This window comes from Pristis pectinata, chromosome 3, assembly GCF_009764475.1.
Source record: "Pristis pectinata isolate sPriPec2 chromosome 3, sPriPec2.1.pri, whole genome shotgun sequence".
NCBI lineage: Eukaryota > Metazoa > Chordata > Chondrichthyes > Rhinopristiformes > Pristidae > Pristis > Pristis pectinata.
The window spans coordinates 62674636-62688674 of NC_067407.1; the positions used below are offsets into that span (position 1 = coordinate 62674636).

At 40.0% G+C, this 14039-nt stretch overlaps 1 protein-coding gene across 2 annotated transcripts in view; it reads left to right on the forward strand.

The window, feature by feature from the left end:
* The window catches only part of atf6 (activating transcription factor 6), a 248852-nt gene that overhangs the window by 70353 nt on the left and 164460 nt on the right, over nt 1-14039 (forward strand). For both annotated transcript variants that reach the window (XM_052012103.1, XM_052012104.1), the window contains exons 8-9: nt 5001-5186; nt 7446-7537. In XM_052012103.1, coding sequence (XP_051868063.1) covers nt 5001-5186; nt 7446-7537 — 278 coding nt within the window. The remainder of the gene's footprint in view (nt 1-5000; nt 5187-7445; nt 7538-14039) is intronic.

The following is a 14039-nucleotide window of genomic DNA, read 5'->3' on the forward strand; positions in this document are numbered from 1 at the left end:
ATTGTAGGTTTAAGTTTATTATTGTATGTACTGTGTTCCAAGGTATCGTAAGACAGGAGCAGAATTAGGCCATTTGGCCCATCGAGTCTGCTCTGCCATTTGATCATGGCTGATTTATTGTTCCCTCTCAATCCCATTCTCCTGCCTTCTCCCCGTAACCTTCGATACCCTTACTAATCAAGAACTTATCAACCTCCGCTTTAAATTTACTCAGTGACCTGGCCTCCACAGCTGTCTGTGGCAATGAATTCCACAAATTCACCACCCTCTTGCTAAAGAAATTCCTCCTCATCTCTGTTCTAAAGGGACGTCCTTCTATTCTGGGACTCTTCCTCTGCTGGAAACATCCTCTCCACATCCACTCTATCCAGGCCTTTCAATATTCAGTAGGTTTCAATGAGATCCCCCTTATCCTTCTAAACTCCAGCGAGTACAGAGCCATCAAGCACTCCTCATACATTAGCCCTTTCATTCTTGGGATCATTCTTGTAAACCCCCTCTGGACCCTCTGCAATGCCAGCACATCCATCCTTAGATATGGGGCCCAAAACTGCTCACAATACATCAAATGTTTGGTGTGACCAACGCCCTACAGAGCCTCAGCATTACATCCTTGCTTTTATATTCTAGTCCTCTCAAATGAATACTAACGTTGCATTTGCTTTCCTTACTACCAACTCAACCTGCAAATTAACCTTTAGGGAATCCTGCACCAGGACTCCCAATTCCCTTTGCACCTCCGATTTCTGAATTCGCTCCCCATTTAGAAAATAGTCTACGCCTTTATTCTTTGTACCAAAGTGCATGACGGTACACTTCCCTACGCTGTATTCCATCTACCACTTCTTTGCCCATTTTCCTAACCTGTCCAAGTCCTTCTGCAGACTCCCTGCTTCCTCAACACTACCTGCCCCTCCACCTATCTTTATATCATCTGCAAACTTGGCCACAAATCCCTCAGTTCCATAATGTCATGAACATTTAACATGAAAAGTAGCGGACCCAACACCGACCCCTGTGGAACACCACTAGTCACTGGCAGCCAATCAGAAAAGGCCCCCTTTATTCCCACTCTTTGCCTTCTGCCAGTCAGCCAATCTTCTATCCATGCTAGTACTTTTCCTGAAATACCATGGTCTCCTGTCTTGTTTAGCAGCTTCATGTGCAGCCAGCACCTTGTCAAAGGTTTTCTGAAAATCCAAGTAAACAACATCCACTGACTCTCTTTTGTCTATCCTGCTTGTTACTTCCTCAAAGAGTTCCAACAGATTTGTTAGGCAAAATTTCCCCTTAAGGAAGCCATGCTAACTTTGGCCTATTTTATCATGTGCTTCCAAGTACCCCGAAATCTCATCCATAATCATGGACTCTAACATCTGAAGTCAGGCTGACTAGCCTATAATTTCCCGTCTTTTGCTTCCCTCCCTTCTTAAAGAGTGGAGTGATGTTTGCGATTTTCCAGTCCTCTTGAACCATTCCTGAATTTAGTGATTCTTGAAAGGTAACTACTAATGCCTCCTCAATCTCTTCAGCTACCTCTTTCAGAACCCTGGGGTGTAGTCCATCCGGTCCAGGTGACTTATCTACCTTCAGACCTTTCAGTTTACCAAGCACCTCCTCCTTAGTATTACTGACAACATTCACTTCTGCTCCCCTGACTCTCTCGTATTTCTGGCACCTTGCTGGTGTCTTCCACAGTGAAGACTGACGTAAAATACTTACTCAGTTCATTCACCATTTCTTTGTTCCCCATTGCTACCTCTCCAGCATCATTTTCCAGTGGGCCAATGTCCAATCTTGCCTCCCTTTTACTCTTTATATGTCTGAAAAAACTTCTGGTATCCTCTTATATTATTGGCTAGCTTACCTTCATATTTCATCTTTTCTCCCCTTATTGCTTTTTTAATTGCCTTCTGTTGGTTTTTTACAAGCTTCCCAATCCTCTAGCTCCCCACTAATTTTTGCAATATTGTATGCCCTCTCATTTGCTTTTATGCTGTCTTTGACTCCCCTTGTTGTTCCATGGTTGCCTCATCCTCCCTTTGGAATGCTTCTTTTTCTTTGGGGTGAAGTGATCCTGCATCTTCCGAATTACTGCCAGAAACTCCTGCCATTGCTGCTGTACAGTCATCCCTGCTAGTGTCCCTTTCCAATCGACTTTGGCCAGCTCTTCTCTCATGCCTCTGTAGTTACCTTGTACTCAACTGTAAAACTGATGCATCTGATTTTAGTTTCTCCCTCTCAAACTGCTGGGTGAATTCTATCATATTATGATCACTGCCTCCTAAGGGTTTCTTTACCTTCAGCTCCCTCACCGAGGTACAGTGAAAAAAGTCTTGCATACCATTCATACAGATCAATTCATTACAGTGCATTGAGATAGTATAAGGTAAAGCAATAACAGAATGCATAATAAAGTGTTACATTTACAGAGAAAGTGCAGTGCAGGCAGACAATAAGGTGCAAAGTCATAACAAGGTAGAGTGTGAGGTCAAGAGTCTGTCTTATCGTACTAGGGAACTGTTCAATAGTCTTATAACAACAGCATAGAAGCTGTCCTTGAGCCTGGTGGTACGTGCTTTCAGGCATTTGTATCTTCTGGTGATGGGAGGGGGGAGAAGAGAGAATGTCCGGGGTCTTTGATTATGCTGGCTGCTTTACCGAGGCAGCAAGAAATAGAGATAGAGTCCTGTGTTATCGGCACTTTTCACTCTTGGCGCTGTGTCTGGGTGGCACAGTGGCATAGCAGGTAACATTGTTGCCTCACAACTCCAGCAGCCCAGGCTTGATTCTAACCTGTACATAATTTGCATGCTCTCCCTGTGCTCTAGTTTCCTTCTGCATCCCAGAGACATACTGGTTGTTGGATCTGTTGCATGCTTTTAAGTTTAGTGGGTTGGGGGGTGATGGTGTTAATGGGCAGGTGTGAGAAAATAGGTAACAGGGAAATAAGTCGGGGAATGAGATTGCTCTGAGAGCCAGTATAGACTTGATGGTCGAAACCATCTCCTCCTATATCATAAGCAAATATGATTCTTCTGAGACAATCCCTTGATGGAGGATGACTAGCTTCCATGCCAGGTCTGTGAGTTCCTGAGTGGCTAATGAGACCAGTGTGCTGCCTGCACATCCTGTCACAGGTTGGGTTTGATGCCCAGTCTGGGAGGCAGTGTATTCCTTCTGTTGTTTACCCTGGGCTTCTTTCTGCCTCTGATAAAGGGATGCAAGGTTCTCAATTGTCTTCTAAATTCTCCTTATCTATTTAGAGCAGCCATGGGCTTGCGATTCCCTTGAGTCGGTGACGATGTAACACTCTTTCAAGGAAAACATCTTTAAAGCATTTTCTTTCCCTGCCTAATAACCTCTTACTTTGATGGAGCTTGGAATAGAATGTCTGTTTCAGGAGTCTGGTGTTGGGTACACAAAAACTGAGGGACCTGCCCATCAGGTCCAATTGAGTCTACCTGGGGCCTCATTGCCGGAAATGATAGCCTGGGAGGGTATGCTGATGTTGGTTTGCTTATCCTGTCAGTGGATTTGGAGGATATTGCACAGAATGTGCTTTAAAGTGCCTGCTGGAGGAAGTCCATGATGTGCAGAAAGTCAGGGGTCACTATTTGGCTGGTAGACCATGAATTTTCTGCAATGTTTGATGTCTTGATCTTCAAATGCTCTTTTCCTTAGTCAGCCAGAGTCTGATGGCGCACTGAAGTTGATCGTGATTATGATCATTGATGTCCACTTTTATTGAGAGGTGGCTCCTGAGATATGGGAAGCAGTCCACATTTCCCAAAGTCTTATCGTGGACCTTTATTGTCAGAAGCTGTGTTGTGCAGTGAGGGCAAGTATGTAAAGGACCCATGTTTTTCTTTTACGTTGAATGGAAAGCTCATTCTCTCATATGCTTCAGTGAACGAGCAAAAGTTAACTTGAAACTCAGCCTCTGAATGTGTATGTACATAAATGTTATTTGCTTAATGGCTTAATTCAGGTGTGAAGGCAACCTGGGTTAAATGGTTTCCCTTATATCCACTAGATTTGCACTACTCAAGTGGGAAGCTTGTTGGAGCTGAGATACAGTATTGAGGAGAGGAAGATTGAGATAAATATTTAGGCAATGATGCAGTCTTGGTACTAGTCTGCACTAAGATTGGGACTGTTGTAGACCTGTTGGTTAAGATCACGGCTTGAATGCTTTCATGTATGAGGTGTAAAATGGAGATATATTTCTGTGGATAGCCAGGGTTTGCAATGCCCATGACTAATGAACTATATCGTAGTTGCATTCACATTTAGTTTAGTGGGAGTGTTATAAAAATTACCAGACGTGATGCAGCCGGAGAATTAGACAAGATGCTTAAGGGTAAATTAATGAGAAAGGTAAGAATCAATGATATCTGTTTTATAAACATTTTGAATAAATTAAGTCTAATGGAGAGCTGAGACAGCTTGTGTCTCTCTCCACTGGGTTTTGTTTCACATGCGAAAACTGATGTTGAATAACTGATTTCCCCCAGTCCATATTTTTTGATCCTAAACTACTTTAGACTATTTTTCCCCAAAACCTCAGTTGGGTGTCATCATGCCATTTACAACTCATGAAGCTGCTGTACATGTACTTTGTAAAACGCTAGAAATTTCTTTTTACCTTTTTGACACCTGGGCATTGCTGGCAAAGCCAGCATTTATTGCTCATTCCTAAATGTCCTTCAGAAGGTGGTGGTAAACAGCCTGCTTAAAATGATGTAGTGAAGGCATTCCCCCACAGTGCTGTTGGGTAGGGAGTTACAGGATTTAGACCCAGCGAGGATATATTTCTAAATCAGGATGGTGTGCAACTTGAAGGAGAAAGTGCAGGTAGTGGTGTTCCCATGCACCTTCTACCCTTTTCCTCCTTGGTGGTTGTTAATAAAATGCAAATTGGTAACTGATAATTGAAGGTAATTCACTTACAATTGGTTTTCAATCATTGTACTCCATTTTATGTTGCTATCAAATAGGTAAATGCACTAAGACGACAAGAAAGAATGATCAAGAATCGTGAATCAGCCTGTCTTTCCCGAAGAAAGAAGAAGGAATATCTACTGAACCTGGAGCAAAGGCTGAGATCTGCGCTAGTTGAAAATGCAAAGCTTAAGAACGAAAATGGATCTCTTCAAAAACAGCTCCAGGAGTTGATGTCTGAGGTCAGTAAGTTTCCAGAACAGGCTTGAATCTAGATGTTGAGGAAGAAAATATTTATTGTACAGCTGACTTTAGATCACAGACCAGGATTCAAAAATCTTAAAATGTGCCGTGGAATTTTTTACCCAAAAAAAGCCAACGTTTCTCGAAAGTACTTTTAATTTGCAATTTGACAAAAAAAATTAGCATGCTGTTAGTTTGGAAAATGGTTCCATTTACATGCACAAATGTGGCAATTGTTCTGCAATTAGTAAGACACCATAAGCATCTGGGGTAAGTGGAACTTGAGCTATTTTTGATCAGGCAAGAATCATTGCCAGATTATCAGGGAGCAATCTGGTGTAATATGCATTGTGGCATAAATATTTATAGGTGAAGGGGCAAATAGGTCTCTATTCTTCCAGTGAAGGGCAGCCCATTTGATATTTGATGAGCGTCCTTCCACAGGAGTCATAGTTAATTTTGTTTGGGCAAATCCTGGACTTGATTTTAAAAAAAAGGAATATAAGAAATGGGAGCCAAAGCAACTCAAATGAACCCTGGAACCTGCTCTGCTATTCATTAAGATCATGGCTGATCTGGTCACTACTCTCTGTTCTATCAACTTGATCTGGATTTATTTCCAGAAAAATTAGAATATATACTCATAAGCTGTTATTCAAATATCTTGTTAGGTTACTTTTCCAGTTAAGTAGAAACTTAGATGTTAACAACCAGTGGAATATTGGAATTTTTAATTGTTAGAAAGTAAATATCTTCCTAGTCAGTTGAATTTGGGTTAAAATTTTCCGCAGAAGTTCCATTGCTGCCTTTTTTGGGATGGAACTGGTTGTACCATACACACTTAATAATTTAAACACTCAAGCATGTTTCATGCAATGAAATTCCATCATGAAATTCTTGCATTTCTACCTGAGCTCATCAACTTGTTGGGGGAAGGCATATTTTTGGAGAGTTGGGGACTCAGTGGTTGGGGGAATTTGCTGGGAATTGGTTAGGGGGTCAAACAAGTCAGGGAATTGGTGTTTGATGTGGTTGGTTGTTCTGAGATGATAGAATTAGTGTTCAACATTTGGGGGGGTTTGATTGGGGAAGTTGGTAGATGCAGCCATAGGAGATTTGGGACCTGGGCTGGTTGAGGGAGTGGATGTAGTTGGTTCTGTGTGGTTGGTGAGAGGGGATGATTGGAAACAGTCCCAAAGAATTGAAGGCAAGGAAAGGAAGCATTCTAGTCTGGAGTAGTACAGTGAAAGCATGGCTGTTCCAAAGTGTCCAATGACAGTCATCTCTAGAAGAGCGTTATCTAGATTTTCTGGCAATGCTTCAAAAGCTGCAATGCATGGAGAATTACATCATTTGATGAGTATCTGTTGGAATCATCATGTACACAAAAGTGTAACTTACACCCAGACCATGAGAGGAATTTCTCGGGTGATGTGAAATGAACATTGTTGCATTTCACTTGAGAAAAAGGGAAATTATCAATGCTTTGTAATTGTCTTTTTGAATCAATGAGTGTCACTGCCCTCCTTCCTCAGCCGAATAATGCTTTCCCTCTGTTGCTGCTAATACAGATTTTGTATTTCCAAAAGCAGGGAAGAATGAAAGACATTCCCTTCATGTGCTGCTGGTCCATAAATATTCAGGGATAGCAATCAAGAATATTGCTGGCAAGACTGCCCAGCCTAATTTTTCCTGAGAGGGTGGCGATTGATTTGTGCAATGTGTGGTTTGTTTGGCCATTTTAGTGGATGTTGATGAGGAACCAGATTCATGCATGGGCTAAACTTGGTATGGGCACCAGACTTTCCTTTCCCAAAGGACATAATATTTAAGAACCTTTTAGAGGATATCTGAGAAAGAACTTGTTCACCCAGTGCGTGGTTGGAATATGGAATACACTGCCTGAGTGGGGGTTGGAAGTGGGTGCTCTCAAAGCATTTAGACCGCATTGGACTTGCCAAAGCATAGAAGACTATGGATCAAGTGCTGATATGTGGGATGATATTAGATAGCCAGCATGGACATGGAGAGTCCAAGGGCCAGTTTCTATGCTGTATGGCTCTATGACTCTGAGATGGATGAACTAATTTGAAGCAGGTATGTTGAGAATAAAGAGGCTCATAAAGGTTGTTGCATGAGGAAGGAGGATAGAGCAAGAGAAGAGGATAGAGCAAGAGAAGAGGATAGAGCAAAAGTGGTGATAGTTTGGTACTTTATTTGCTGTATATTTGTAAATATAACCATTTTTCATCTTTCAGAATCAGCAATTAAAAGTTACTGCTCCAAGAAGAAGAGCTGCATGTGTCATGGCATTGTTGGTATTTATGGTGCTCAGTTATGGTCCTGCAAGGTATGTTTGAATACTTGGAATTTATTAATTGAGTTCCATATCCTGATTCAGGAACTGAGTGGGAAACTAACTGCCAGTGTCTTTTGTTAATTATGTTCAGGTGCATAAAACTACATTGACAGATCAATCAGTAATAGCTATTTTACTCAGTTACTACAGGCGATTAACATCCAGCATTTTAGTTGTTATAACTTGGTAACATATACAATGGAAGCAGTTTGTTCAGCCCACCATGCCCACCCCATCCATCAACCACCTATTTACACTATTCCTACATTGATCCCATTTTTTATTCTCCCCACATTCTCATCAACTCCTCCCCAGGTTCCACCTCTCACCTACACAGTCGAGACAATTTAGAGTGGCCAATTAATGTACCAACCCACGAATCTTTGGGGTGTGGGAGGAAACCAGAGCTCCCTGAAGAAACCCATACGATCACAGGGGGAAACATGCAAACACCTTGCAGACAGCATCCGAGGTCGGGATGGAACCTGGATCTCTGGTACTGTGAGGCAACAGCTTCACTATCTCTGCGGCTATTCTGTGGCTTGGCTATATTTAAATAGCGATTACTTTGCTTTCAGATATTTTTCTGTCTTTGTTCCATTTGTATTGATTTGCTTTGATTTTGCTTTTTAAACCTGCACCCACTAATATCTATTGATATTGCGGCAAAATTGTTTTGAGTAAAATTGCTCCCTTAGTTGCTGTCCTATTCCTAAGTTCCCATTATTCTTAGTCCTTTGCATTAAGTTGTTGATGTGTTTATAAATGGAGAGGTCACGGTTGAAGTGATGGGTTGAGTGGGAGTTCATAATTGATGCAGATCAAGAGATTGTTCTTGTATAATGTTACGGACTCAGTGAAAGTCCCTTTAAGATAGAGAGTGTGTGTGTATGTGTGTGTGGGGCGTGCTTACGTCAATAGAAGATAAAGGACGTAATGACGTTGTTGAAGAAGTCAGAAGAAGAAGAAGAGAGAGAGAGAAGGGAGAGAGACACCAGCCTGCTTGTTTTCTCTATCGATGGATGAGAAACAATAACTGTGTTTGCCACTGAAATCCATGTATGGAAGTTGGAAGTAATCCGGTGGAGTTCACTTTGTTGCTGACCTGTAGAAGGAAACAGGTATTTGTGTGTGGACGACCACGGTTCGGATGCTTTTCGGGGTGAGGAAGTCACTACCGAGTAAACACTGAAGAGTCGTTTGGGTTCCATCGTGGAACATTTGGATTTCGTATGTACTCTCTCTATGTTTTTCTACATCTACACTTATCTTCAGACAACGGTGGTTGTTGAAGAAGCCCTTGCTCATGTTTCACCTTATGGCTTGCGGAACTGAACTTTAAGAACCATTCAGGAACTGGGAGTTTGGACTTTGTCACACACACACACACGACGAGTTTAGTTTTGGGGTTAACGTTCGAGGTTTAACATTTTTGAATTCTAACATACTAACATTTTAACTTTTATTTTACGTATTATCATAAGTAGTGATTAATAAAATAGTTTTTAACACTAAATCATGCTCAGTGTGTTTCTTTTGTTGCTGGTTTGTGACAAAATTTGGTGTTTCTGAGCCGAGTCAAAAACAAGAACAGAAGGCTGTTAAACTGGAGTTTAATTTTGCAAGAGTTTGATCTCATAATGTGAGTTATCATGAGATCAAACTCTTGCAAAATTAAACTCCAGTTTAACAGCCTTCTGTTCTTGTTTTTGACTCGGCTCAGAAACACCAAATTTTGTCACAAACCAGCAAATCCCGGACGAGCCCCCAGTTAAACTGGAGTTTAATTTTGCAAGAGTTTGATCTCATGATAACTCACATTAAAGGCAAAGATAATGTGATTGCTGATTGTCTTTCCCGATGTTAAATGGGAAACATGTATCTGTACTAATCTGATAGTCTGTAGTTGTGTAACATGATAATTATTAACATTACTAACTGTATGCGCGGTTAAAATTTTCTTGGAAAAATTTTTTTTTTAGGTGGGAGGTGTTACGGACTCAGTGAAAGTCCCTTTAAGATAGAGAGTGTGTGTGTATGTGTGTGTGGGGCGTGCTTACGTCAATAGAAGATAAAGGACGTAATGACGTTGTTGAAGAAGTCAGAAGAAGAAGAAGAGAGAGAGAGAAGGGAGAGAGACACCAGCCTGCTTGTTTTCTCTATCGATGGATGAGAAACAATAACTGTGTTTGCCACTGAAATCCATGTATGGAAGTTGGAAGTAATCCGGTGGAGTTCACTTTGTTGCTGACCTGTAGAAGGAAACAGGTATTTGTGTGTGGACGACCACGGTTCGGATGCTTTTCGGGGTGAGGAAGTCACTACCGAGTAAACACTGAAGAGTCGTTTGGGTTCCATCGTGGAACATTTGGATTTCGTATGTACTCTCTCTATGTTTTTCTACATCTACACTTATCTTCAGACAACGGTGGTTGTTGAAGAAGCCCTTGCTCATGTTTCACCTTATGGCTTGCGGAACTGAACTTTAAGAACCATTCAGGAACTGGGAGTTTTGGACTTTGTCACACACACACACACGACGAGTTTAGTTTTGGGGTTAACGTTCGAGGTTTAACATTTTTGAATTCTAACATACTAACATTTTAACTTTTATTTTACGTATTATCATAAGTAGTGATTAATAAAATAGTTTTTAACACTAAATCATGCTCAGTGTGTTTCTTTTGTTGCTGGTTTGTGACAATAAACAGAAAACTGGTATTTGGACTGCAAATTGGAGGTTCTGCATCTTAATTATGTTTATCCTGCATCAGGAACAATAGCCATGTGCACTTACGTAATGTGCAAAATCTTGCTGTTGCTTTTATTAGCAACTTTATTTCAATTCATCTCTGTACTGTGTAAATTTTGTTGTTCAGTATTCTAATATCTATTCATTTGTATCCATATTCATGCCACTGTTCAGTTGCTGGTTTCAACAGCTTCACAGTTTAATTCAAGTTTAACTTTGGCGCGCTATCCTTGTTTATTTATTGATTAAAATATTCAGTTTTCTCTCAGACCGCCTGTTGCAGACAGAAATATATTTAGGAGAAGATGGTGCCCAAACTGTCACGTGCTTCATGTTATTTGTTTGCTCCGTATCAAGAGTCCTGTTTCTCTTGTGAGAAATTGAGTGAGGAGCTTTTTGAAAGTAATGACTGAGAACACAGTTATGCATTAGGTGGTATTCTCTAACAAATGAAAACTTGGATCAGTTTTTAGTTTTGTAATGAAGCTCTTAAGTTTATTTGTCTGATATTACAACAAAAAATGCTCTCTCCACATTCAAATTATTTTCTTCATTTTATATGTGAATCGTCTTTTTTCCATTACCACCTTCGGTTCAGGATTGGAATGATAAATGGTAGGTTGGGAAAAATTTATACTTGTTGCAGTATTTTCCCCCTAACAAGACTTGGTTGGCATTGAATGATCTAGAAGCTTAAAATGTCATGGCTGTTGGTAAATTTTCAGCAACAGAAGTGCAATAAATATATTAAAATACTTTTTCCTAAGATGCATTCTGATATTAGCAGCTTAAATTCTGAATAGGTAAATGGATTAAATAAATAATGAATAAGAAAATAATAAAAAATAAATTTATTAAATAAACAAATTTAAGAGTTGAGAAAAAAGATCTGAAGTCATGCCCTGGTATAAATTGATATGTTACAACAATCTGTTGGTTGGTTGTTGGGCAGTTGTTTTGCAATGCTACCCACACAGGAATTCCAGACAGCTAGTTAATTTTGTATGATTTAATTCTGGTCTCTTTAAGTCTTTTCAGCTTTTTTTCTTGCAAATAAAAATAAAATGCAACCCTTGCCTATCTGTTTATAGTCCTTGAAGGAACTTGTCTGAAATTTCCCAAGTCTGTTTAAGAAAAGAGTTTTATAAAAATTAAATAATATTAATTAGTAAAGATATTTGCTTTACTATTACTGCACTTAAAAGGGTGAGGTGTGCTGATGTTCTGCCATGTTTCCATCATAAACGGTACCTTTTGTAGCTTTGCTGAAATATTCTAAAAATCTGATCTGTCCTATATTTTAGCCAGATATCAGAGCAAATGTCATAAACTCTCAAGCTAGCAGACAGTCCAGAGTTATCTGAAATGTGCATGCTAAAAATACCATAAAATAAAGGTGGACACAACCTATAATTATACCAGTCCATTCAGTTAGCTAGATGAAAACTAACACCCTCTTTAATAAAGAAATGTTCATTGGGTCGTTATCTTACAGCTGTACAAAATATTGGTTGGACCGTACTTAGAGTATTGTGGACTGTTCTTGTCACCACACTACAGAAGGAAGTGGTAGCAATGGAGAGAGCGCAGGAGAGATTCATTAAGATGTTCCTGGGAATGGAGGGCTGTAGATACTAGGAGAGATTGGATAGGCTGGGTTTATTCTCATATTGGAGGCTGAGGAATGATGTTAAAAAGTTAATAAAATTATGAGGGGCATGGATAGGGTAGTCAGAATCTTTTATCCAAGGTACAAGAGCTCAGAACTAGAGGGAACAGATTCAAGGTGAGAGGGGATTGATTTAAAAGATCTGAGGGCTAAGTTTTTCACGTAGAGGGTGGTGAATATCTGGAGTGAGTTGCCAGAGGAGGTGGTGGACATAGATGCAATTAAGTTTCAAAGGACTTTGAGCAGATACTTGGATAGGAAAGGCACAGAGGGATATGAGCCTCAGGTGGGCAAATGGGATCAGTGAAGATTGACTTCAAAGTCGTCAGGAACAAGAATGACCAAAAGGGCCAGTTTCTGTGCTGAACAATTCTGATTCTGTGAACTTATTGAGTGCTTCAGATGAGTTATTCATTATTATCAACAAATGTCAAGTAAAAGAAGATTTACTGAAAAACAATGTTTAATTAAAGAGTTTGCCACTTTATAATCAGAATCATTTGTTCAAGCTCTGATCCTTCTGTTGCCTGCACCCTTTTGATTCTGTTTTAAATTTGAATTTTGTTACCCTTATTCTTGCATGAACTTGTGCAATTAGTTAAACAGTGTACCTCCTCAAAAAGCTGCCAGTCATTTCATAAACTTATTTTGAATAGTTTCAGGGGTTCGCAAAATTATATAATTTAAAACTGTTGACAGTACTTTACAATTGACGTCACTCATCTTTTGTCAAGGCCTGCCTTTGTCTTATCTTTTGAGACAACTTGATTTTTTGTCCCGAGCATTGCCTTCAGATGACAGAAAATAACATTGAGTTGGGGGCAGTTGGGGGTGTGTGGTCTCAGAATTGATTGCTGGAATTAAACGAAAATTAACAGCCTGTCAATATTTTATTCTTTCTCACAGCCAGTTTGTTATCTGTAGCTTCCAATTTGATCTTAAAATTCTGTGATTAATTTCTCCACCTTGCTTGAGGGTATCATCTGCAAACCTACTTATTGTGCCTCCTACATTCACATCCAAGTCATGGATGTAAATCTTTGTGTTCTTTTGCTTTTGTATTCTTTCAGTCCAGAAATGAACTCCATTGCTTTATATGTAATTTTTTTGTGTGGCTTTGTGAAGCTTTATTACTATTTTAGTGAATTGTTCCATTTGCTCTTTCCTCAAGTTGAGCTATTTTCCTAGTTAGCTTCCTGAATCCCCCTACCAAAGTGCAGTGGTATACCTGATGCAATTTTAAATCATTTGCCCTCAATGTAGCCATTTGGCAAGTATGTTAACATCTTTATCTTTTCTTTATGGTATTAACTAAGTACCCAAGTTGGTTTAGTTTGAAAATTTTAATAATGTAATTGAGATTCCTGAATCCAACAAGTATATGCAAATGTCCTCAGGAATGATCCCAGAGGAGTACTGCTCCCTGCTGTCTGATAATCTCAGTAACTGACTTTAACCACAAGTCTTCCATTTTCTAGCCATCTTGCAATGCATTTTGTTACTTATATCCTACCCCACATGTGCTAACATCAGTAATATAAAACTGTGTGGCATTGCAATTGTAGTTTCAGATTTTGTGTTGACTGTGAGACTGTGTCTTGAAGATCATAGTCATACAGCATAGAAACAGGCCCTTCGGCCCAACTCATCCATGCTGACTGTGTTGCCCAGTGAGCTAGTCCCACCTGCCCGTGTTTGGCCCATAGTCCTGTCAAGCATGTACTTATCTAGATGGCTTTTAAATGTTGCTAATGTGCCCACCTCAACCACTATTTCTGGCAGCTCATTGCAAATACGCACCACCCTCTGTGTGAAGAAGCTGCTGTGAAGTCCCTTTTAAATCTCTCACCTCTGATCTTAAACCTATGCCCTTTTGTTTTTAGCCTACTCTCCCTGGGGAAATATGTGCTTTCACCCTGTCTGTGCCCCTCATGATCTTATATACCTCTATCAGGTCACCTCTTAATCTCCAGTGTTTAAAGGAATAAAGTCCTAAGCAGCCTCTCCTTGTAACTCAGGCCCCCAATTCCAGGCAACATCCTGATAAATCTTTTCTGCATGGTTTCTAGTTT